We start from the raw sequence: 23,743 nt of genomic DNA on the forward strand, positions 1-23,743 counted from the left end.
TTCAGCCTTGAAAGTAGGAGCTTGGCAATTTTTTTAAAGTATCTTTTTCTCTTTAGAACCAAAACCCTTCATTGACATCAGCATCATCACTAGATTCAATGAATACAGCCAAGTCCTGCAATTCAAGTGAGTGTAACAGTGCATTGTAATTTGGTTTTAGAGATGGAATATATTTCAGAAGACTTTGTTCTGAAGTTTGTTCTTCTATCCAAACCAGTCTTGACTTCAGATTGAGTCTTTAAATGTCTCCAGTAAAAAAAAAAGTCATTCAAGGAGGAACTTACTTTTAAAAAATGACTGCCCATGTGAAGGGACTGTTATGCAAATTCTTAGTAATCAGAATTATTTCCTTTACTACAGTATCAGAGTTACATATCTGTTTTCTGTGAAGTGCTGGCCAGTAAGCCCTTCTTAACTATAAACTGACAGTTGATATTGTGGATTGTAAATCTTAATATATGACATTGCATAGAAAGATTTCACTTGTGTAGGCTAAGCAGGTAATATTTAAATTAAATTTACACAAGTGTACACTTTTTTTCCCATTTTAGGTACTTCATGGTTCTTATCCAGGAAATGGCACTGAAAATTGATCAAGGATTTTTAGGAGCACTTAGTGAACTTTTCACTCCATCTACAGACCCAGAAGCTGAAAGACGAAGGGTAATGTATGAGAGAAACTGACTTTGCTGGAATGGGACCATAAGTGATTGAGGAATTTAAGTGAATATCAATAGAATATAAAATGGAAAAATCACCCAGAAATTTTGTGTCTGTTATGGGTTGTTTGGGTTTTTTGGCTATCCCAGGATTCATTAGTGCATTCATATTTAAGTAGTTAGTCAACTGTATTTGACTGATTATTTTTCTAGTCTTTATGTTTATATATATCAAACATTTAGATATAATATGATTGCTTGTATTACACATATGGATAAGATTAACTTCCTCTTTTTTTTTAAATATTGAAACCAGTCTAAATTAATTCAGCAAGATGTGGATGCACTTAACACTGAGCTAATGGAGTCTTCCCTAACAGACCTGTCAATGCTCAGCTTCTTTGAACATTTCCATATTTCTCCAATTAAGGTATGTGATAGATTATTGGTTAATAAAACATCCAAATAATTCATTTCAGTAAATGCATCCCTGGTGGGGATTTTACATTCTCTAGAATTTAATACTTTGTTGGAAAACTTCCTCTGTTGCCTGTGAGTACACACAGACTTTTAACCATAACTAAGTGGGAAGAATCAATGGGTATAATATTGCTGAAAGCCAGATAAAATATTGAATAAAGTAATATATCATAAATTGTATTAAAATGCATTTTCATGAGATTGTCTTCATGTCTCTCTTGAAGCAGTTAGATTTTTGTGGAGCAAGGGAAAAAAATCATCAGTAGATGAAATGATAGCTTTCTTCAACTTTCATCACTGATTTGTTTACATGTACACCACATGACCTGTCTGCTTTGGTTTGGCTTTTCTTTGGTCTTGATTTGTTTTGTTTTGCTAATTCTGCCTTGACAGTTGCATTTGAGTTTGTCTCTGGCTTCTGGTGGAGAAGCATCAGATAAAGGGGAAGAAATGATAGCCATCCATTCTCTGAATTTGCTGTTGAAAAGTATTGGAGCTACTTTAACAGATGTGGATGATCTTATTTTCAAGTAAGCAAAATTGGTTTGGGTTACTTGTTTGCATTGTTTTGACTAAAGCTGCTGTACACTTAATAGTTGGATCTATGATAAACTTTGCTGTCTGACTCTAGTATAAGTTTAAAGAGCCTTAGGAGAAGGGGAGGAATGAAGGGAGGATGGGTTTGGGATCTTTTTTAAGGCAGTAGTCTTCAGCATTCTGTGAAGGAAAGCAGAGAAGTATTTGCATGAGGAAGGGGGTCTTTAACTAATGTATGATTACTTGTCTTTCAGACTTGCTTTCTTTGAAATTAAATACCAGTTCTACAAGAGAGATCAACTGAGGATGAGAGTTATTAGACATTATAGTGAACAAGTAAGCTTATTTAGTCAAGCCTTTGTCTAAAATTTTGAGTATGTGTCTTAAAGAAGATCTAATTTTTCTTCACCAAGTACTTAGTTGGGCACTCTAATACCTTACTTGGGTAGTAAATTAAAAAATGAACCAGGCTTAGGTTCTGATGTATGTGACAACAGCTCATAACACTGCTTTTGTTGTTTGCCTTTTTTCTTGCCTCTCATCATTTAGTTCCTGAAACAGATGTATGTTCTTGTACTTGGATTAGATGTTCTGGGAAATCCATTTGGTTTGATCAGAGGTTTGTCTGAGGGAGTTGAAGCTTTCTTCTATGAGCCATTCCAGGTATAAGTTCCTGATTCTTTAACTGTGTCTTTATAAAAGGCTGATTGAATGTACTGGTAGCCTTATAGTTTGTTGTGAATTTCAAAGAAATAAACCTATTCAGATGGTCTTACTTGCATCAATGTAAAGGAATTGCTAGTTTTTCTTGAAACAGATGCATCATTGTGTAGTTTTCTGCTGTTCCTAATAAATTTCATTTTTAGGGTGCTGTTCAAGGACCTGAAGAATTTGCTGAAGGCTTTGTAATTGGTGTTAGAAGTCTTCTTGGGCACACAGTGGGTATGTGTCACAATCTTCTTCTTTGGTGAATCCATCATATCTAAACTGGATATGAAGAGAAATTGTTATGAACTTGTTGGCTTCCTGTGTGCTCCTACACTGTGAAAGCACAGTAACTTCTGCTTTCTGCCCTGTTCCCAGGTGGGGCAGCAGGGATGGTGTCCAGAATCACTGGTACTGTTGGCAAAGGCTTGGCTGCCATTACTCTGGATGAAGAATTTCAGCAGAAAAGGAGAGAGGAGATGGGTCGGCAGCCAAAAGACTTTGGGGAGAGCCTGGCCAAAGGAGGAAAAGGCCTCTTAAGGGTATGGGTTTGATGTGCCAGCCTGCTTGAAAATCGCCTGCAAGGAAGTTTGATATCTTTTTTGTCAGTTAATGAACTAAACAGAAGAGACAAACAGGGAATAGGTTTATAGGAGACTCAAAGTGCTGCATCAGTTGTAGTGTCTGAGGTAATTTTTCTGGTCAGCCTGAGGAACTGAAGTTAGGATCTTGGATGGGAAATAACATGAATTTCTCCTGTGAATTCTATAAATAATTCAACTCATATTCAGCACATTTATTATATAAATAAGATGACTGGGCCCTTAGTTGACCTTACAGTCAATTCTATCATTCCAGTTTTTCCCTTAGTTATAGTTTTCTTAAAAATATAAAGTCAGAGAAAAAAACAATGCCAGAACCCCAGCCAAACAGTGTTTCTGATACTGAACTTTCCATTATAAAGTATTAAAATAAGGATGCGAGACAACAGGTTGCCCACTTGGACTGACAGCATTCCAGTTGCTCATAGGGTACTTAATTATTTTTGTTTTAGGGTGTTGTTGGAGGTGTGACAGGCATCATCACTAAACCAGTAGAAGGTAAGTGCCAAGGCTGCACTACACTGCTTAAGTGGTTTCTCAATACTTTACAATTTATTTTGTAATGTTAAGAAATATCAATCCAGGCATGGTGATGCTAAGGCATAGCAAGATTTTTATATTTCTTATTCAAATGTGAATTTACACTATGATTTCCTCAAATATCTTTATATCTGTTATTGGCTTTACCACCTTTTAAACCTTTGTATGGATTAAGGAGGCATTGTCTCTGTGAAGAGGCCTGCTGTACCTAATTTATTGTCTGAAGCCAGAGTAAAGATAGTAAAAATAATAAAGTAAAAATCACCAGCTGAAAAAGGTTTTTAGTACTCCAAACGTCAGAGAAATCTTAAAATACAAATTTGGTTTTATCCCTGAAGTCAATATTTGTTCCTGTTAGTTCATAAAAATGATAAATGATGAGAAATATCCAGGATAAAATGCCTCTTATTTATCTTCAACTGCAGTGATTTAAATGTTGGGAGCCACTTGTAACTGTAACTGTGGTATTTTACAGCTTTTGCATGATGCTTTTCTATGTAGTCCAACAGGACTCTGTGTAATCAATGGCTGTGGGCTGTTCCCAATACAAAACACTTCCCCTGTTGCAATAACGGTTTGATTCTGTAGTTAAGTAGGTAATGAAAACATTTATTTTTCTGTTTCTATTCTTTTAAAGGTGCTAAAAAAGAAGGTGCAGCTGGATTCTTTAAAGGGATTGGAAAGGGGCTGGTAGGAGTGGTCGCCCGCCCCACAGGAGGCATTGTAGATATGGCAAGCAGTACCTTCCAGGGAATTCAAAGGTACAGGGCAAGAGCAAGTTTTCAAGTACTTTCAGTGTGTTGGATACCAGGTGATAAAGTGCTGCAGCAGTGCCACGTGATTATTTGCTAAATACAAAAAGCAGAATGATGTGTGAGATTGAGAAATGCCCAGTAGCCTGTAATGAATGTATTTTATGATGATGGGGAAATTGCTGCTTCAGAGAACATGTTGCAGTGTGGTTGTTCAGGTAGACAGTAACTAATCCATTTTTTCCATTTTGCTGCTTCCCCTGAGGAGAAATGTTAGTTAAATTTACTGTGAAAAATGCACCTCTAAATTTTCAGAGTAAAACTTCCCAGTCTGAAATTTGGTTAGCAGTGCACATCAGGGGCTCCTTGTGTTTTAATGGGACCTTTGGATAGTGTGTTAATAAACTTGAGAACCCTTAGTAAATTATCTGCATTTGGGAATAAACTTCTCCAGCTTATTAAGTAGCTGTTTAATTGGCTAATGCTACTTTTGATTTATTATTAGCAGTGTATCTTTACTTACATCTGCAGGGTACCCAGGATGTGTAAGTGGGATGTGTGTCAAGTGAAAGGGTGACTTCTTAAAGATGCATTGGTGAACTTCAGGACTGTATTAAGCTTACCAGAATGATGTTGCTCTGTCTCTGGCAGGGTGGCAGAATCAACTGAAGAGGTGTCAAATCTCCGTCCCCCACGCCTCATCCGTGAGGATGGCATCATCCGGCCCTACAACAGGGTGGAAGCTGAGGGCTATGATTTATTTGAGGTATGTTTTGCCTTGTAAATACAGTTAAAATTCTCTAACCTGCAGGGTTCCATAAAGGATTAAGTTGCAATCAATCATTATGTGAAGTAAAAATTTGTCCCAGCCTATTTCATAAAGCAAGCCTGGATAGCAGGGAAGACCCAGTGCTTGGAGTAAGCTGAATGCAAAAGGGAAACTGCAGCATTGCTGTTATATGGTCTTCTCCATTTTATGTTCTGTAGTCAGTTCTCATGCTCTGGAAGGAGGTAGGAGTATTAAGAATTTTAGGATTAAGGTTTAAATATGTAAAAACCCTTTTGATAGTTCCAAATTTTTGTCTTTATATCAAAGCTGAGGCTGGTTTACAGACTAAACCACTAAACTATAGACCTTGAATTGTTTGGTTGTATCAGCAGTTTAAAAAACTGCATGAATTTTCAAAATATGGCTGTTTGTTTTTCCTTATGTTGTTCATAATAGTAGTCTGTCATAGCTACAGGCACTGTGTGGAGATTTAGCCTGCTTTCTCATGTGGATGTGCCTAAGACATGGAAGAGGAACAACATGAGTTTTCAAGTTCTTGATAGTCAGAATCTGGTTAATTTGTATTTCAGACTTTGTGTTCTTAATACTTTAAATGCTTATTCTGTTGCTAAAAAGTTAAATAACTGTCTACATTAACACTTTAAAACCAAAACTTGGATATTTGCAACTTGCTTGGTCTTTTTATCCTTATTGCCTGTTCTATTTCTAACATTTCTTTTCTTTCTCCTTCTCTCCTGACATGCAGCAAGAACTGGAATAATGGAGTAAACACTTTCCATATTTCTTGTCTGTTTCTGTCATGGTTTTTTATCTGCTTGAAGTATTTACATAAGGGCATGATTGCATTTACCATGTCCTCTCCCCTTCTCTATCTTTTCTGTGTAGCAGTTGAATAAAGCAGTGTTTCATGTTGTTCAGTCTCAGAAAACAAACTTGCATAACCATCTTCAGCAAGATTAGATGAGTGAGTCAGATGGGGAGACAGGGAGGGTTTGCTTCCAATATATTTATTTTTCTGAGGATGCTTAGCTCCTTGTGAATGGCAGCAACAGAAGGCATTTAGAAAAAAGAATCACAGTGGTTAGATCCTGAGTTCATTTATTTATTGGTGCTCTCCTAGAGGCAGGGCTGTGCACAGAGGGGCAGAGCAACATCTTGAGCAAAATTTAAAATAGGGTTAGTGAATGGAATTTACTTCTGCTAAAATGCTTGTAATTTCATGACCTAGAAGTACTGTTTTCATAGAAATGCTGGAAAACCTGTATTTGTGTTTTCTGTGCTGTCATAGGACTGTCAGCTACACATCTGCTGACTCACAATTCCTTCAAGTTACTACTACTGGTTCTTTATGAGCTTTGCTCAGCTAAAACCTACAGTGAGCTTAGCTGACTGGATTTTAGTCACAGAATCTTCGGGGGCTTTGCTCTTCAACATAAAAGAGTAAGAAGAAACTTCCAGCTGTTAACAGGAATTTACACACACACATATAAATAAGTATATGTATTTCTATACTAAGCAATGCCATAAATTTCATTGCTAATACAGCACCTTAGAAATTAGCAAGCTGAGCTTAGTAAACTGTTGTCAGAACCAATTTTTTGCCTATCATGGGAAAAATGTTGAATAGAAGCATCTTTGCTGGTAATGCCTTTTAGAATGTAATGGTCAGTTTAAAATTATTAAAAAAACATTTATTGAATTTTTTTTAGAGGATTAAATGAAGTTGTGATATACTAAGCAGGCCAAATGTTTTCTTCTTGAGTTTTTTTGTTGGTTTTTTGGTTTGGTTTGGTTTTTTTTTACTATGTTTTTTACATCTAGCAAAAAGGAGGAAGGCACAATCAACACAGAAAATTTTATATTATGCAGTTCCTCCACATATAGTATTTTTATTTTTCTTAAAAGATGTAGATTAGAACTGGATACAAACCTCTGTACAGTTCACTAACCTTTAGTTTGTTTCTTTCAACAAGTCACTTAATGGAACACGTGAGAGGTTTAATTAACTGTTCTTGATTTTTGTGCTAGATATCAGTGTTGGGAAGGTTTTGTTTTCTAATATAAGTTAGCAAACAAAGTAAAGCAAGACAAGACAGTGTCTTTACATGAAATCAGATATTTAGTGAAAAAGATGAGTCAGAAACTCATTTCTGTGTGCACTTAAAAATTTAATCATAATAGGTACAAGTGCTGTTTATTTTTGGACCCAGTTTTGATCCTGTGTTACAAGTAGTTTAACCAGAACCCACACCTTCTCATCTATTTTAGCTACATTTAATTCATGTGTCCCTTTAAAATAAGTATAGGCTCACAGAGTGGAAACCTTCTAAGGTAACTTTATGAAACAGATGCCTCAATATCATCCAGTGATTGGATGGAAACATGTTTTACATTTTGTGTGAAATGTAGGCATTAGAGCTTGTCTTAGAGGACATGTAGGTTTTAAAAGAAAAGGTACCTTTTCCACAGGAAAGTGGAATCCACCCAGGGTTTTGGTGCAAACTGAGGACCACAGCCAGGTGGAGTAGATCAGTTCAGTTGTGTAAACTTATTTATGCAGTTCCTTGTCCCAGAAGTGCTAATCTAATGTGTGTAGGCTGTATAGGGATGTGCTCAGTCAATCAAACCTGAGGAGTGAGATCTGCTGTGGTGCAGGCTGTGCCTCAGCTCACAGGGTGAGGCTGACTAGTTCACAATGTGTTCTGTCAAACATAAATGCACAGCATAGCTGGAGAACTCAAAGGAAAAATAGGGCAGCTTTAGGAGAATTGTTTTCCAAGGAATCAGTTCTCAAGCATTTCAGTCATGGTCTGAGGAGTGTTTGAGTTGAGGTTTGCTGGAGCAGGTGCTGGGAGCCTTTGGCTGGGCTTTGCCCTGTGCTGGCAGAGGCTGTGCCAGGGAGAGGCTGCTGCTCCCCCAGCTCCTCTGGGCTGCCACCATGTCATTCATACATTATTCAATGCCTGCTGCTGTTACTTTGTTTGATATCCCAGTTAAAGCATGGAGCTTTATAAAGGATGCAGAGCAGCTCATGAATAATTGAGGCAGGGTGGTGAGACAGTGTTGTGTGACAGAGCATAGACTGCTGGAAACTGCAGATTCTATTTCTGCTAGACTCTGCTGTGTAAATTTGCTTTGGTTCTTTCATTTCCATGTAAAATAAGGATGAGTTAACTTCTTCAAAGTGCTCTAGTATTCTCATAAAAATAGCAGCTTTTGATAAAGATGTCTAAATTTTAAGAGTGTGGAGATCATGGAGTAATTTACATCAAGTGCAACCCCTTTTTTATATAATGCACCACCTTGTGCTGGCACCTATCAGGTGTATTGAGAATTGCTCTGAGAAGTACTGCATCTTCTAGGCACAGGCCTCAGTGGGAACTCTTACTTTGGTAACATATTGCATGTAAAATCTAAAAATACTATTGGGATTGTTTCTGAAGTATGAGAAACAGGCTTTCTCTCCAATGCTTTGAGTTTGAATAGAGAAACATGCTTATGAATAAATCTGTTTAAATATGTGGTGTGTCTAATTTCTTCATATTCAACAAAAGGGTTCAGCATATGTATTGCAGTCTTTGAATTACAGTCTTCACATGGTGGTGGGTTTTCTGTTTCTTCAATTTTTACTTGTTTTTGAAATAGTTGTGGTTCAGGTGTAAAAGGTGAGTTCATATTTTCATTCTAGTCATATACTGCCATGTTTCTTCTCATGTTTTGAGGAGACTTTGAGATAAGAAGTCTCTTTGGCATCTTTTTTGCCTTTCATGTACATTGTGCAGTTTCAGAAATTTTCAAGATGATCAGAAAGGGATATTTTTTTAATAGAATATGTTGGTTGACCCTATGGTTTTGGTTGCTGAAAAATGCTGGATTAAAATGTATCTCAAAACATAACATCACTTGAGAGCAAGTCTGGGAAAACACTGTGCTGTTGATTTCAGCTCTTGAATATTCATCCACTTCAGAGATTAAAGGATTTTTTGGAGTCAGTTGTGATGTATGATGATGCTTTAAGATATTTTTTGTACTTTTGAATATGTGATAGAAAATAAAATGCAAATAGAAAAAAGTCAAACCTTTTAATTGATACTTATGTAAACTGATCTTTCCATTTTGATTACTTAAACTGCATAGAGTTAAAGCTGTTAATCACAGACAGACAACTTGGAGTGCACTGTAGCCTCTACTGTTAACTCATTGGTTTTATGGGTCCATCCATTATTTTCTGTTTCAGAAGTTGCACATCAGAAAGTTGGAAAAAGAGGTGTATCGACACCACTGTGCAATTCCAAGAGGCAGAAGATCAAACCTTATTGTTACCAACAGGTATTAAATTTTGGATGCTTTCTAAGGGCTTGACATGATTTCAGTTTGGGTGTTAGACATCTGGCTGAGTCTAAACTGTTTGTCATTCTCTGCTTATCTATTTTCCTTCTCTGTTTTCTTCTTGAATTTTTAAAATATTTTATTTTCTTTCCTTAATGGAAAATGTAATTTAGTTGTGATGTCAGTGCTGGATACTAATTTAGGAGGACAGTTTACTCTGGGATCAGTGACCGTTCCATCATAGGGGAGGGAAATATTATTATTTTTTTCTCTTCATTTTTGATTTTTCAGATTAGCTTATTATAAGTGTTTGCAGTCAACCTAACAGTTTGATAATACATGTTTATAATCTTGTAAATCAAAGAATATTCTAAATCAAGAGTTAGGTCTTTGTACCAGCATGAAAATTATTATTTAACTCATCTGACAAGTTTTGGAATTCAAGATGTTTGCAGTCCTGAGGACCCAAAACTTTCTAAATATGTTTAGATAATGAAAAGGATTCCACAGGTCACCAGTTTGCACCTTGCCTGAATGAATGAATGAATACATGAGAGAGGCTCATCCATGGAGGCTTCCCAGTGTGGTTTTTTTAACAATGACCAGCACACCTCAGAATTTAGGCTGCAGGTGAACAGATTTTCAAGGCACTGACCAAGGCCATGAGTGATAATTGGACAATTTATTTGTTTGCAGCTTCAGATAAATGTGCACTTCCTTCCTTATCCCAGTTCTTGGCCTGCTCATACTGTGATGTCTTAGATCATCTCTGACTTTTAAAGACCAAGTGATTGTCTCAGAATGTATTAAGGAAATATGGGTCCACTGTGACTGAGTGGATACTTTAAATCTGCATACAAAATGCCTTCTTAAACAAATGCTTTCATTTTGTTTAGTTTTTCTAGCAAAGTTCTAGTCACAGAGAAAAATTGAGTGTCAACTTTTTTTTTTTTTTTCTTGAACAGGAGAGTGATATATGTGAAAGAAGTGGAAATCATAGGCCATTTAACAACAGAGTGGGATTACTTATTTGAACAATTCACACATTATCCCTCCTATGAAGCAAATATTTTAAAAATTACTGTTTTGGTAAGACAAACATGTAATTTTTCTTCTATTTAACACTTACTAGAGGTCCACACATGCTTTTAACTTATTTATAGTTTTAACTGCTAACCAAGGGACTATGTTACAGGATTTACTGAAAGTTTCTTCAAAGTATGACATTTGGTTTGGACAGAGACCATGTTGAAATCTATCCTGAAATTGGCATTCAAGACATCAGATTCTGCTTTCTTGTTTTGTGAGTCATCTGAAGCTTATTTTTCTTCTCCTCTCTTGCAGGATCAAAAGATGTTCCAAAGAAAGGACAGTACAGGTCATGAATGTGTAAAGACAGTTCAGCTTCAGGATGAAGCTACAGCAAGGGTATATTCTTTTGTAAAAAATTATTTTAATCTTCTTTTCTTATGATACTGTTAGCAGTTATTGTAGGTGAGTTACCTGAGGTGATCTGTTAATTTGAATAAATTTGAATAAATTCTGAGGTACTTCAAGAGTAGAAAAATTTACCTAGGAAACCATGTGTGTTACTGTAGTATTGTATCAGGTGATGAGAGAGGAGGTGTTCTCCCTGATACCAAATGTGAAATCAATTAGATCCACAGTGTCTTGGAAGCATGCTTGAAATTGTAGCTTCAGTAAATGGCAAGTCAGCAGATGGAATCAGAATCAGGGCCAAATTGCTGCTATTAAATTGATTGAGCCTCCTAAAAGAATGGGTTAGAGACTGGGAAGGAAAAAAATTGCTATAATTTTGAGGCCCTTTATGTACTGGAAGGGTCTGTCTTAGTTCTTTTACTGTGTCTTGTCTAAAAATGTTCCTTCAGCTTTCTCTTACAGCATGTTGTCCAAATCACACTTGAAATTAAGTAATTTAAATCCTTCTCTTTATCTTAGTGGCTTGGCCAAACCTGGAGCACAAAACACACAGATCACACTAGAAGGATACTTCCTTGTGTTTAATTACTTTTTTTGGTATTATTTCCTAACTGCACTTCCCTATGCTAATGTTTATGCTGGTATCTATACATTAAAAATAGATTTTTCTGCTCTCAAGTGCAACACTACTCATTTACCTTTTGTGGATTTCTGTTTCTGTTTATCAGTTGAATATTGTGCATGTGAATCAGGAGCTGAGTATCTAACTTAGCCCAGCCTGTGTGTATGTGGTTTTGTTGTTGAATTACCTATGTTTTAGTAGCATCTTATGGAAGACAAGTGCTACCTGCTTTAAGTGTTTTTTGCTTTCACTGTGTTCTTTTACAGTGGGTTTGTTGTGCCATTCAGGAAGCCCTGACAACAAGAAAGCAAGAGAAGCTGGTGAAGAAAGCATCCTTGCAGTTGAGGAAACCCTGAATGCTGTCTTGATAATGACAGGATTTCTTGAGTTTGACATTTGGAATGCAGTTTTCTACCTAAAATTGATTAGAAGCAACATGGAAACATTAGGCAAAAAGTAAATATAAAATATTCTTTCCGAGTTAATAGCCATTAACACTGTAGTTTAGAAGTTAAGCATCTTTTGGAAACAGTGGATTTCTAAAACATGCATTTCACTTTAAAAATTACAAGTTTTGATAAAATGTTTTCCCACTCTGAAATTTTATTTTCTGCCTTTTTTCATGTCCATGTTACCTTATTTTCACTCTTAGGTTATGGTTTACAGACTGGTGGTATTACTTGGGGTTCTAGTGTTTTTTCAGATGAAGTACTTCTGTTTGTGATTGAAACAAATTAAAAACTCTGTTTTAGACAACATTCTCCATAAATTACTGTACACAATTTAGCTAATATAATTCCATCTCTGGGTGTTTAGTATTAGAAAATACTGCTTTGAAGCAATGAGTAGAGAATGAGTATATATATGAAAGAAATATGCTATTTGTTGTCTGGAAATGTTTACTTTGGAATGTTGTCACATTGTAAATGAAAATCTGCACTTTAAAAATGAAAAATATTACTCATTAATGGTTTTGGTTGTGTCACTGTAGCCTAAAGAATTATCCAAGAGGAACAGCACACTGGGTTTAGCATGGTATGTCAAAAACTGAAATCTAAGAAATGAACTCTCCATATTTTAATTTATAGTTGCAGGAGGCACATCCATAGGTAACTGAGTCAAGGACTGTATGAGCAAACCAATTTGAATTCAGTGATCAGTGAACTTTTGCTGTCAGTCTGGCTGTCAGACAAGAAAATCTGTCCTTGCGAAAAATCATGAAAATTTGACCTTTCCAATTTCTTTTTCTTGTAAAGAATAATTTCTGTTTCATACTTCTATTTTGTGCTAGATAATAGCTGTAGCTACAAACTTGATGAACTAAAATGACAATATTTTTCTACAGATCCATGCAGTGCACCAGACCTGGATTTTTAAACTCTACATTTAAGGGCTGGTGCATCATATAAATGCACTCTCAACCTTAACTCTTGTACCTATGAGCTCACCAAAGTTAGAAAACTTAAAACATTTGAAAGTAAGCTGCCAAACACAGAACTTGTAGAGAGTATTGAACACATGATTTTATTATTGTTATATGCACGTGGCTATTCATCCTTTAATACTTTGCTACATGGGAAGAAATGTGGTACAGCCTTTAATTCTGTGCTATCACCTGTTTTCTAGAAAGCTCTGTTCAAGCAATAAATAAATTAGCTGTCCAGGTTGTATGTGTATCAAGTTCATGTTTTTTTTTTTTTTTTTTTTTTTAAAGACAATAAATTTTTATATGCAAGTATTTGTACTGTGATTTAGTTCTGTTGTTTCTCAAGTGCATGATGTGCTGTTGGAGCACAGAAAGTGTATTCCATTGCTGAAATGACAACACTCAAATTCAAATTCCAGTGCTGGTCTTGTGTGTGTATCCTCATTGTTTCTAGACTCTGGTGTTTATCAGAGGCAAGTACAGTAAAGATGTGCAAGGCTGCAAAATGCTCATCCAAAACCAAAAGCTTTAAAAGTAGGGAAGCAGTTTTTGTGCTAAATAATGGAACAAGTTTCCAGGAATTTGAAATGTCTCCACACTGGGTATGACATACTTTCCTCTCACATGTAATTAAAGCTTTATAGGTAAATCACTGAGCTGTACAGGTCTAGTCTCTGCACTGATAAATGTGGCCCTGAATCTGCCCTTGGCTTAGTTGATGTATGAGGACTGGATTGTGCTTGTAGAGCCTCCTCTTGTGTTTGTCATCTTCACCTCTGGCTGTGCTTTCTCTGCTGGAAAGAAATTTGCTGTTGACTTTTCAAGATCCATGACATTATGCTAAGATGCTCCTAAGGAATCCAGAGAGACTTCTGCAACTGATCCCATAGAATTGTTGCAGGTTAATTGTCAGTAAAAGCAGCACATAGGGATATAATCAAATAACAAGAAAATGCAGGTTTTTATAATGAGAAACTTTGAAGGGTTGAATAGGACCTTCTCCACACTTTTAACAGAGTGCACCAAGCTTGAGTAATTGATGCTGATAAACATCAAGAATAGGCATTCTCTAAGTTGCTGTGGAATTAGAAAAATTAAACAGGATATTACTTAAAACAACTTGGAGTTAATTGCAAAGATGTTTTAAAGTTGGACACTCGCTGTAGCAGAGCAGAGATCTGTGTGGAATGACACAGATGAGTGTGTCAGGGTTGCAAAGGAAGGGATGGTGCTGTGAGTTGTTGCAGTAGTTACCCACAAGGTGGGGGAATGAACCTTTGTATTTTACTGCTGTCGTCTCACATCTTTCCTGCCTACCCTCCTCCTGCCTGGATACCACAGTTTTAAAATCACCTACTTGATGTGGTCAATGCAGAGCATGGAGTGGTAAATCAGACTGCCAGAAGCTTTTCAAGCTGTAGATCCAGATCTGGAGTTTTATAGGTGTTGAAAAAACATACTACAGTGATCATTCACATATTATTTCTTGTTTGTACACAGTGTAATGCATAATCTGAATTGGTGCAGATTCCCATGGGTACAGATTTCTTTAGTGGGGAATGTTTTAGTGCAAAAGCTTTTCTGTGTGGTTTTTACTTATGTGTTCATTCTGTTAATGGTATTACTGATATGTAAGTGGCTGTATAACAGGCAATATCCTATTTTCCCTCTCTGTATCTGATCAATTCAGAGAGATCTTAGGCAGCCCAAGAAGCCATCAGAGAACTCTTTACCAGGGTTGTGTACTTTGTGCTTGCAGTGACATAAGTCAGATAGATGCCAGTGGGCAGTAAATAGGCCATGATTTAGGATCCAGTCACCAGTGTACCTAGTGAAGATAAATTGATACAAAAGCTTTGCTGGGGGAAATCTGTCAAAGGTGTGAGTGTACCTATGCACTTGGGAGCAGGGCAGCTGTCCACTGGCTTTCCAAGGAGATTTGGGAAGAAAGATGTCTTCACATTTCATGTTTATAAATACACAAAGAAAATGGTGTGAGAGCACAGCATGTGTCTGAACTGGGGCCACCTGTATTTCCAGCAGGTCAGTTAAGAGACTTACTGTGCATTTTCAGTGGAACCTGAGATTCTGTTCATAAGATACAAAACAATACAGGAGAGAAGAATATTACTGTCCTTGTGACACAGGTGAATGCTTTTATTGCCAGCTTTTCTTGAGAAAATGTTCTTTTCTTGAAGCATCCAGGTGGAGATCATAGCATGATTGCCTGCATAATATATTATTCAGCTGTTCCACCAAGCCTATTCTGTTACAGGTGATAAGGGCTTGGGGATAACCTCTTATAATTAAGACAATTACAAACTCCATTTTTAGCATTCACTCTGGATTAAAATGAGGAGGGAGAAGCACAATAAAGTCTTACATTTCTTTCATAAAGTTACCTAAATATTTTAAGAGTGGATCATAGGATCATTTCTGTATTGAAACTCATAAATGCTAGAAGATTTATGTGACTGATGAAGGTGCCATGTGCTAGTAATTACTAATTTGTATGGTCTGTATTAGGATATAGTGATGATGCTAGAATATGAAATTAAGAGAATTTTGTCTTTTATAATCCTGACAGATTATAGAAGATAAGTGACAAATAAGATGAGGTAGTTGAGCCCTCCAGAGAACTTGTGACAAGAATAGTGTATTATGAAGCATAAAAACTGTTTTGAGCTTGGAACATTGGAATGCTGTGAGAGTAGCTGACTTCTTCAACAAGACATGTGGAAGGTATCTTAGCCACTTGATAAGCAATGCTGTAGCCACTGATCACAACAATTTAAAGTTTCCTTTCCCAGGTGGTTGGCTTAGGAACTTGCTGTTCACTGAGGAAGGCAGAGCTGGGGGTGGCAGTACTGCCTTGGGGTTGGTGTGCAGGGGCTCACACTGACTTTGAGGTGCCTTACAGCAGAGTTTTTATGTGCTTTTTAAAGCCTCACCTTCAAACACTCTGGCTTCCTGTCTGGCAATTAGGGTTACCATGCTTTTATAACTGACTGGAATTTGATGTTTAAAATTGTAAAGGAATCAAAAGTAATTAAGGTGAGTACTGTTAACTTCAGTTAAATCTCTGTTCAAGTGATTCTGTGCATTGACAGAGCAAGTATGTCAGAAAAAAGGGATGATGGATGTTTATCAGTCCTTTGATGTTTTATTAACATCAGAAAATATTAATCCATTTACACACCTTAATTGTGGCTGGTGCTTGTAAACTAAAACCTGCCAAATATATCTGTCTTTTCATACACCTTGCCCCTCACTTTTGTAAAAATTAGTTAGAGTTCCTTTGGGAGCACTTTAAAATCCAGTAAAAATTGCTGCACAATATTTTAATAAAAACATTCCCTGAAATCTTAACAGCTGGACTATGTCAAACTCGATTTAAAAAAAAAAAAAAAAAGATTTAAAGACAAAGTGATTCTTTGCTATCCAGCTCTCCTACTCACTGCTTGATCAGGTCTGGTTCCCTATTACAGCAGCACACAAAAACTGTAATAGTTTTTTTTTTTTAAAATGTGTTTGTTCAATCCTAGTAAAAAGCAGAAGTTTAAAACTTAAGAATTTTTTTACAAAGCTGATTTAATGTCTTGAGCCAAACCTCTCAAGGATGGCACAAAAATTAAACACACCAGCTTGTTAGCCTTCCAAATAACCTATGCAAAAATTTAGGAAAGATTGTTCTTGTGCAATTTTCGTGAGTGAAATATTGTGTTACTATTTTAATGGGAGGGAAATCAGGTTAGTTAAAAGGGTAAATATGTTGTCACATTGATTTGAACAAGAGTTGTTTGGGTTCTGTTAGAGAGTAAAATCAGAACAAGAGACTTCTCTCCCTCTTCCCTCAACAAAGAATACTGACATGTCAATCAGAGCACCAGCCTCCCACATTCCAGGTAACCCTACACTAAAGCAACTTTTCTTTCTTTGGTTGTATCTTGAAACTTTCAAAAACTTAGTGGTTTTGTCCTAATGGATGCTGAAGGAAAAAGTGAAAAAGATATTACTGGAACAGGAAATTAGGTTTTTGTCATAGCTGTGAATCTAAGGTGTCTTTTAGATTCAACCTGCTCCTCTTGCACTTTCCTATTAAGTCTTAGGAAAAAGATTGTGTGCTGAGTGTATCAGTCTTTGTGTGATACTGTGGAATGGAGAACATGAGGCAATGCTGAATTCTCCTCAAGATACCAGTATTCTAGAGAGGCTGCCACTATATTTCTCCTGTGTGGGTGTTTGAGCATTAAAATTGGCCATCTGTAGGGACAGCAAACTGCTTAAACTTTGTTTTCTTCTTTGTGAGATATTTCTGTAACAGTCTCAGAATTAAAACAGGGTTCTGATCAAAGGAAATGGAGATGGCTAGCTATTTCTTTTTAGAAAAGATAGAATGCTTATCTGGAGAATTTTCCTAAGAACTTTAGAAGCCTAGTAAATAAAAGCAGTGATGTTTTTAGGTTATATTTAAAAACATAACTCTTTATTTTGTGCATTTGGAAGCTACATTGACTTAGTTAAAAGTCATAGTTCTGTGATAATAACTAAATTCCTCCAAAGATTTTCACAAAGTTTAAAAAAAAGCCTTAAACTTTTAAACCCCCAAAATTAGCTGCATGTGTTTTACTTGTTTCTATCTTCACTATTTTCAGTGCTAAACCAGTAAGCACTGTTTATTATACCTTCAATCTGACTCAATATGCTGAAATTCACTTTCTAAGGCATTTATTTCATAAATGCTATAAGAAAGCTGGCTTCTGCTCTGATTGTGCATAGTTTTCCCCAGACTTATTTCTAGTTCACAATGAAGCTCTCAGCATTTCTGCTGTTCTACAGATATGTGTTCATTAGTGAACCATCATGATGTGTAAAAGCTCCATAGCTTGCCTGGCCACTGCTTCACTTCAAAAGTTTTCATGAAAAACCCTCAATTACAGAGCTTTATGCTCATGGCAGTTCCTTATCTATCTCACTTGTCTTTCTTTCCAAAGAGACAATGATTTAAGATTTGCTCTAAACATGATGTAAATGATAGATGGTGCCTGACAGTTGCCATTGTTTATCCAAACAGAATATTGTGTGCAGGAAGGTCTGAACAATCAGTCCAGGGTTCAGTTCTATTTTGGGCTGGAGCCAGTTTTGTACACAGTGTGCATTTTCCCTCTTGACCACCTAGAGAGGTGTTTTTCACTTTGTGGTATTCCTTTTCAGTACCAAGTGCTAGCACTGGCAGTCCTAAGAAGGAATTTGTGATACCAAATTTAACTACTTTGCAAAAACTCTGTTGCTCAAAACAAGCCTATGGAGGAGCTGATGCTGTTAATGCTACCTGATGATAAAATTACTTTACAAATGAGTTCTTCATAATTTGGTATTAAATTCCTCCACACAAGAACCTTGTATTCTATCTGCCTTCTGTGCTCAACCACAGTTCTTGGTGGTGCCTCATTTAAGGAAATCCAGAAACACTGAGAAAGAACTAAGTTGTCTTTTCTTCTGGTCATATTTATTTTAAATTTAAGTACTGTAGAGAGACAACTGCTGAGTAGTTATTTTTGTAAAGGTCCACATTTCAGTCACACAGGCAGTGAGAGTGGAAGCTGTCTTAGGGAGACATTGTTCTACATGGAACAATCTGTTTGTAGAAAATATCTTCCAGGCTGGGTCCTGCATTAGCCTCAGGAGAGGAGCTAGCAATCAGATGCCATTTAGAGGGATTAAGGAATTCAGTTCTGGTTTGTTTGCTTTGTTTTTCTTGAATGTTCATGTTATTTTCATGAAGTTCAATTAGCAGACTGTAGCAATTCGATTAATTGGTTAATTTTCTATCAAATCTGTGAAAACAGGAGCACATAGTGACTGGGTTTGTAGGAATATGAGCTTTTGAAAACCTATAAGGAATTTCCTTATTTCAAGAGAAATTTTGTTGCAGTGATGGCAGCTGAATTTTGTATAATAGGGACAGTGCACTAGTTGGGAGTTTTCATTACTTAAAAAGAAGGTGAACTTTAAAATCACTTTTGTTTATGAATAATTGCTCTGGTAATCAAGGTACAACTGATATGTAAAAAAACAAAAAAAGGGCAATATTTTTCTATGAAGACAGCAAATTCTACATGCACACCAAGCATACCAGAGTGGTCACACTGTCATAAAAAAAAATACATCACTTAAATTTCACAAAGGTTTTCAGCATTAGCTGGTGATTAATCAGTTACAGGAAGAACCTTTGAATTTTCTGCTATATTGCACCTGAGAAAAGCATGGTCAGAATTTTTATTCATTTTGAGTAACATTTATGTGTATATGGTCATGTGTATGTTGGTCACATTTATTAACTTGCAAAGTCTCTCAAATATTATGATTCTTAAAGGAATCTCTTCAAAGGTGAGCTACCTGTAGGATGTGTTATTGTGAAAAGATCTGAGACTCAACATAGATCTAAAAATCACTGTAATACATGAATATTGTTGCCATCTAACAGTGTATTCCTTGGATTTCTGCTGTCTTTGTTAAACAACTCTCTGTACAAATCTTTACATTTTAAAAGTAAACAAAAATATCATCAGAGATCAAAACTGAGGAAGCTTGAATCCTTACTTGACCAATTCTTTTTATAATCCTAGCAATACAGTTCTTAAAAGTATTGATTTCTCCTGGATTCAAACTGGATTAATATCTTGAATGTCATGCTTTAATGTGAGGGACCAGTGGTGTAAAAATGGAGGAAAAGGGAAAAAAAAAATAGTATGTGGCTTCAGTTTTTTAACTTGCATGTATCCTAACTTTTGAAGGAAGAGTTATCACTGGTCTCCAGAAAAAAAAATTGTCAACAAGTGGAAATATGCAGTGAGGAGTTTAAAAACCTTCATTTTCTTATCTCCCCCAGTTGTTTCTTCTTGTAGATTGTCCAGAGGCCTTTTCTCTACTGTGTCATGCAGAATATTAAATGGCATGGGAAAGAGAAAAAGCTTTCCCAAGGTTTTTGGTTCATGACTGAGAATCTTGGGTAAAAATACTCTTGGTGACCTCAGTCACTCTTTTCTGATTGTTGCTTTACAGTTTTCTCCCCTTTACATTCCAAATTTTCAGATGCAATAAATTAAACATCTCCTATACTTTTTTTTTTTAAGAAAAGCTGAAAATTTGTATTAAATAATGCCCACAGCAAATGTATTTGCCTTTGGCTTAGCCTCTAGCTTGAAGATTGTCCAAAATTTGATGTTACCCAAGGAACATGATTTCCATGGTTTTGCCTTGTTAATGCTAAAACATTTATATGTTTTGGGCTTATTAATAAACTCTACTTGTGTGTGACTATCCCAAATGGGGAATTTTCCTGGTTATGCTGAAATGGATTTCCCAGTCAATAAGACTGCTCACTTACTCTAATAGATGCCAGGCCAGAGTGCTGTGTCATTTGCATGGTTATTTCTGATTTGGGATATTTTCTCTCTCTCTGTGCCAGCTGAGTGGCAATAGCTGATCTGGGGGAGAGATTCCTGTCTGGAAAGATCACTTAGGAGCTATTGTCCCATGGTGTTGGCCAAAAGAAGCCAAACCAAAATCTAACTCTACAAAAAGCCCAGAACCAGCACTGATTGCCTGGGCTGTGTTGGGTTCAGCTATCTGGAATCATCTGCTTTTTAATCACAGCTGTGTCTCACCCTGTTTTAGCAGTGGTTGCTAAGTGAGATACTGGGGCAGCATTCCATCTTAGCTTGAGTATATTATGAATACATCATGAATCTCTCTGTCCCAGCTACTAAGATTTGGCTTGTACTCACAAATGTGCATAATGATAGCCATTAGTATTGGCAAGACTCAGCAGCTGCAGGTTTCCTTAGAGAAAAGTCCCTGGCTACTTTTCCAGTAGATTGTGATCTTCATTAATGCAAGGTCATTCCCATTTCTTTCTTTCATTTCTCCCCACCCCAGCAGGTCAACTTGAATAAATAAAGCAAATTAAATAAATTATCTTTCCTTTTCAGTTGCACTTGCTATGCTATGATGCTACATAATTTTGAAAGTGCCTGTTCTAAGAGATGGCTGCAAACAGGCTTTTCCAATCTAAACAATGCTATCATTCTATGATTCTAAAAGATTCTGTGATGCTGTGTGCTCTTTACCTCTCTAGCTGGTTGGAGTATGAGGAAAGGTAATACTGGCAGTTGTGGTTGCCAGGGATGTCAGTTGGTTTTTGGCCTCCTGATGCTTTGATACACAACTTGAGCAAGAGAGGGGACTCAAAGAGATTTGCATTGCCTCCAGCCTGGGACAGGCTTTATTGCAGAAGATAATTGGCCAGGTTGTAATCCATCCAAGGTCTCCCCTTTGATTTTCCTGCAGTGCAGTGCAGGTTTACCAGTCAAGTGGTCATGAGCAGTGATCTCAGAAACAGCTTACAGAGCTACACAGATTTCTGGAGATGGAATGATGCATGCTTTTTCTTCCAAGACAGTAGCAAATAGTATGATTTGGATGAAAGCAATAATTAATTCAGAAAATGTTTTTATCTCAAAACATAGCTTTTCTACTGCCTTCTGAAGTCTGAAACCAAGTGACAAGAGGTCAAGGAAATACCTGCACCAGGGATTCCAGCTATCTAAAGTTCTTTGTTGAAATCATTGAAAAAAAGTCCTGGTGATGGTTAAAAGTTAGCATCAATATGAGAACATATCTTTCTTAGGAAGTGACAAAAATAAATGGCTGTTAATTCTCCTATCTAAGCAAGAAATGGTAGTGTCACTTCATGTAGTGTATTTCTTCTGTGTTCACAGAGCATTTGGGTAAAATAGGAAACCTGGTTAAAAGAGACAGTTTAGTTTTGACTTGAAGTTAAACTAGTTTAGCAACTTTTGCAGGAAACTCAGATAACTTTAATGCCCTGTTCAGGTGTTGTTTACTTGACAGGCTTGTAACAGCTACACTGCTTGAGCTCCTAGAAGACAAAATTTGTTTCATACCTTGAGGGTGCAAAGTCCCAGGGCAGCAGATGGCCCTATGATTATTATTTCCAACCTGTCTTACCTCACCATTCCTGCCCTGTATGAACAGCTGTTTCATTCACTTCAGTGCAGCCCAGCCTGAGCAGCTATTTTTCTTCTGCCCTTTTCTTTGCACACAACATAAATCTCTTCTTTCCTTTGACCTGGCCTGCAGTTTCATCCACCTGTGCATGCCTTCAGCAATGTCAAACTCTTGCCAGATCCACTTCCCTTTTTCTAGATAAAGTCTTTTGAAACTAAACTTTTCTTTTTTCAGCAGTGCTGAATAGATGGAGTTTTCACTTCTCAAGTACTCACCCTGGGAGTGCTCAGTGGGTGTGAATTCAGTCCACTTACTCTGTTTTAGTGGACTCAGCCCAATTATTGAGAGGCATCAGGCTGTGAGTGTTAACCAGTTAAATGGGCCCACATTCTAGAACTTGCAAGTTTTTAGCTGTGCATAGAACTTCATACAAACCACTGAAGTTAATTTTGTCTCTGATATTGTGAAGGTAAATGTTCAAATTAGAACATGTCAAAATTAAGATGTTTCCAGACAACCTCAGCTTGGCCTCCATATGAAAAAAGGCACTTACAAGGTGATTTTTAATTCTGTAATTACATACCTTTTCTGCAGGACCTCATTTCATTTACTGTGGAGGGTACTCAGAACTCAACAAATGAGCAGTTTTTCAGTGTTTCATTTTACCCTTATTGCATAGGCTCATGTCCTATTTACTATGCAGTACTCACACTGTATTGAATATGGAAATAATGATTTCCATGGGGAAGTTCATCATTCACAGTCAAGAATTTATTTTTGGAATGCCACATTTAGACAAAGTGGAGGCATTCCTTTCAGTTTTGGAATGGACAACTCAGGCAGATAAAAGTCTGGTTCATACTTTCCGGGATGATTATATTTTCAGAACCTCAGTTTCCCATCTTCTGCTGTTTTTTAACTGCAGGGACAACTCTTGCAGTGATTAACAGTGCTCAGATTCTGCAGATCACATTACTCAAGATAGATCCCCATAAAATGAAAAATAAACAGAAACCACAGAGCTTCTGCCTTCTGTAATTTACACAGCATCACAGATTCCTGGGGACAGAGCCAGCAGCAACAACCAGAGTAGGAAACATGACAGGGGTTTGTTCTTTTGTGTATGATCTTTTTCTCCTCAAGCTTTCAGATTCTCTCAGAGAGGAAGACAGGGCAAGGGGATGCTACAGGCACTCTCTTATTTTTTTCTCTCCAGTGTATTTCCTGGACACTATAATTTTATTCCCTGAATCATCATTTCATTCCCTGCTCCCATCACAAATTTAAGGACTTGCAGATAATGCACACAGGTGAAGAAAACTTGCTGAAGTTGCACAGTGGATCTGAGCCTCTTTCAATCTGGTTTTTTCTAAGGTTTCAATTCCGTGGAAATTTCCCTGTTATTACCTCCCTCAGTAGGTAAGAAGACTCATGGCATGGTGTAACAGAGTAACTTGTAGCATAGCAAATCTCTGTTGTTGTGACTGTCTTTCTTTTATTATATGAATATTTCTTCCCCTCAATCAAATCTCTTGATTCACAACCAAGTGTCTGGCTTTATCCACTTTGAAATGCTGATAGCAGTTTCTTTTAGGTAACTTGAAATGCAAATAAGGATATATTTGAAACAAACTAATCCCTAAAAAGACTTGATGAAGTACTTGTAAGCTTATTTTTCTGAAAGCTGACTCAAGTCCCACTTAAACATCAAACTGTCTTCCTGCACACATTCTACACAAAATAATGAGTAAGTGATGCTCTGAAAAAGCATCACCAGACACACTGCTGATTATGTTCTGTGGGTTTTATTTTTAAAGTAGAAATAGTG

At 36.7% G+C, this 23,743-nt stretch overlaps 1 protein-coding gene across 2 annotated transcripts in view; it reads left to right on the plus strand.

Annotated features, from left to right (window-relative positions):
- The window catches only part of VPS13C (vacuolar protein sorting 13 homolog C), a 67,433-nt gene extending 54,274 nt beyond the window's left edge, over positions 1-13,159 (plus strand). For both annotated transcript variants that reach the window (XM_056499658.1, XM_056499657.1), the window contains 15 exons: positions 57-126; positions 552-663; positions 976-1,089; positions 1,533-1,669; positions 1,931-2,012; positions 2,226-2,339; positions 2,543-2,618; positions 2,760-2,923; positions 3,436-3,481; positions 4,161-4,284; positions 4,927-5,041; positions 9,303-9,394; positions 10,360-10,483; positions 10,739-10,822; positions 11,723-13,159. In XM_056499658.1, the coding sequence (XP_056355633.1) occupies positions 57-126; positions 552-663; positions 976-1,089; positions 1,533-1,669; positions 1,931-2,012; positions 2,226-2,339; positions 2,543-2,618; positions 2,760-2,923; positions 3,436-3,481; positions 4,161-4,284; positions 4,927-5,041; positions 9,303-9,394; positions 10,360-10,483; positions 10,739-10,822; positions 11,723-11,812 (1,544 nt within the window). In that variant the 3' untranslated portion in view covers positions 11,813-13,159. The remainder of the gene's footprint in view (positions 1-56; positions 127-551; positions 664-975; positions 1,090-1,532; positions 1,670-1,930; positions 2,013-2,225; positions 2,340-2,542; positions 2,619-2,759; positions 2,924-3,435; positions 3,482-4,160; positions 4,285-4,926; positions 5,042-9,302; positions 9,395-10,359; positions 10,484-10,738; positions 10,823-11,722) is intronic.
- Positions 13,160-23,743: the final 10,584 nt, after the last annotated feature.

This window comes from Oenanthe melanoleuca, chromosome 10, assembly GCF_029582105.1.
Source record: "Oenanthe melanoleuca isolate GR-GAL-2019-014 chromosome 10, OMel1.0, whole genome shotgun sequence".
In the NCBI taxonomy this organism is placed as follows: domain Eukaryota; kingdom Metazoa; phylum Chordata; class Aves; order Passeriformes; family Muscicapidae; genus Oenanthe; species Oenanthe melanoleuca.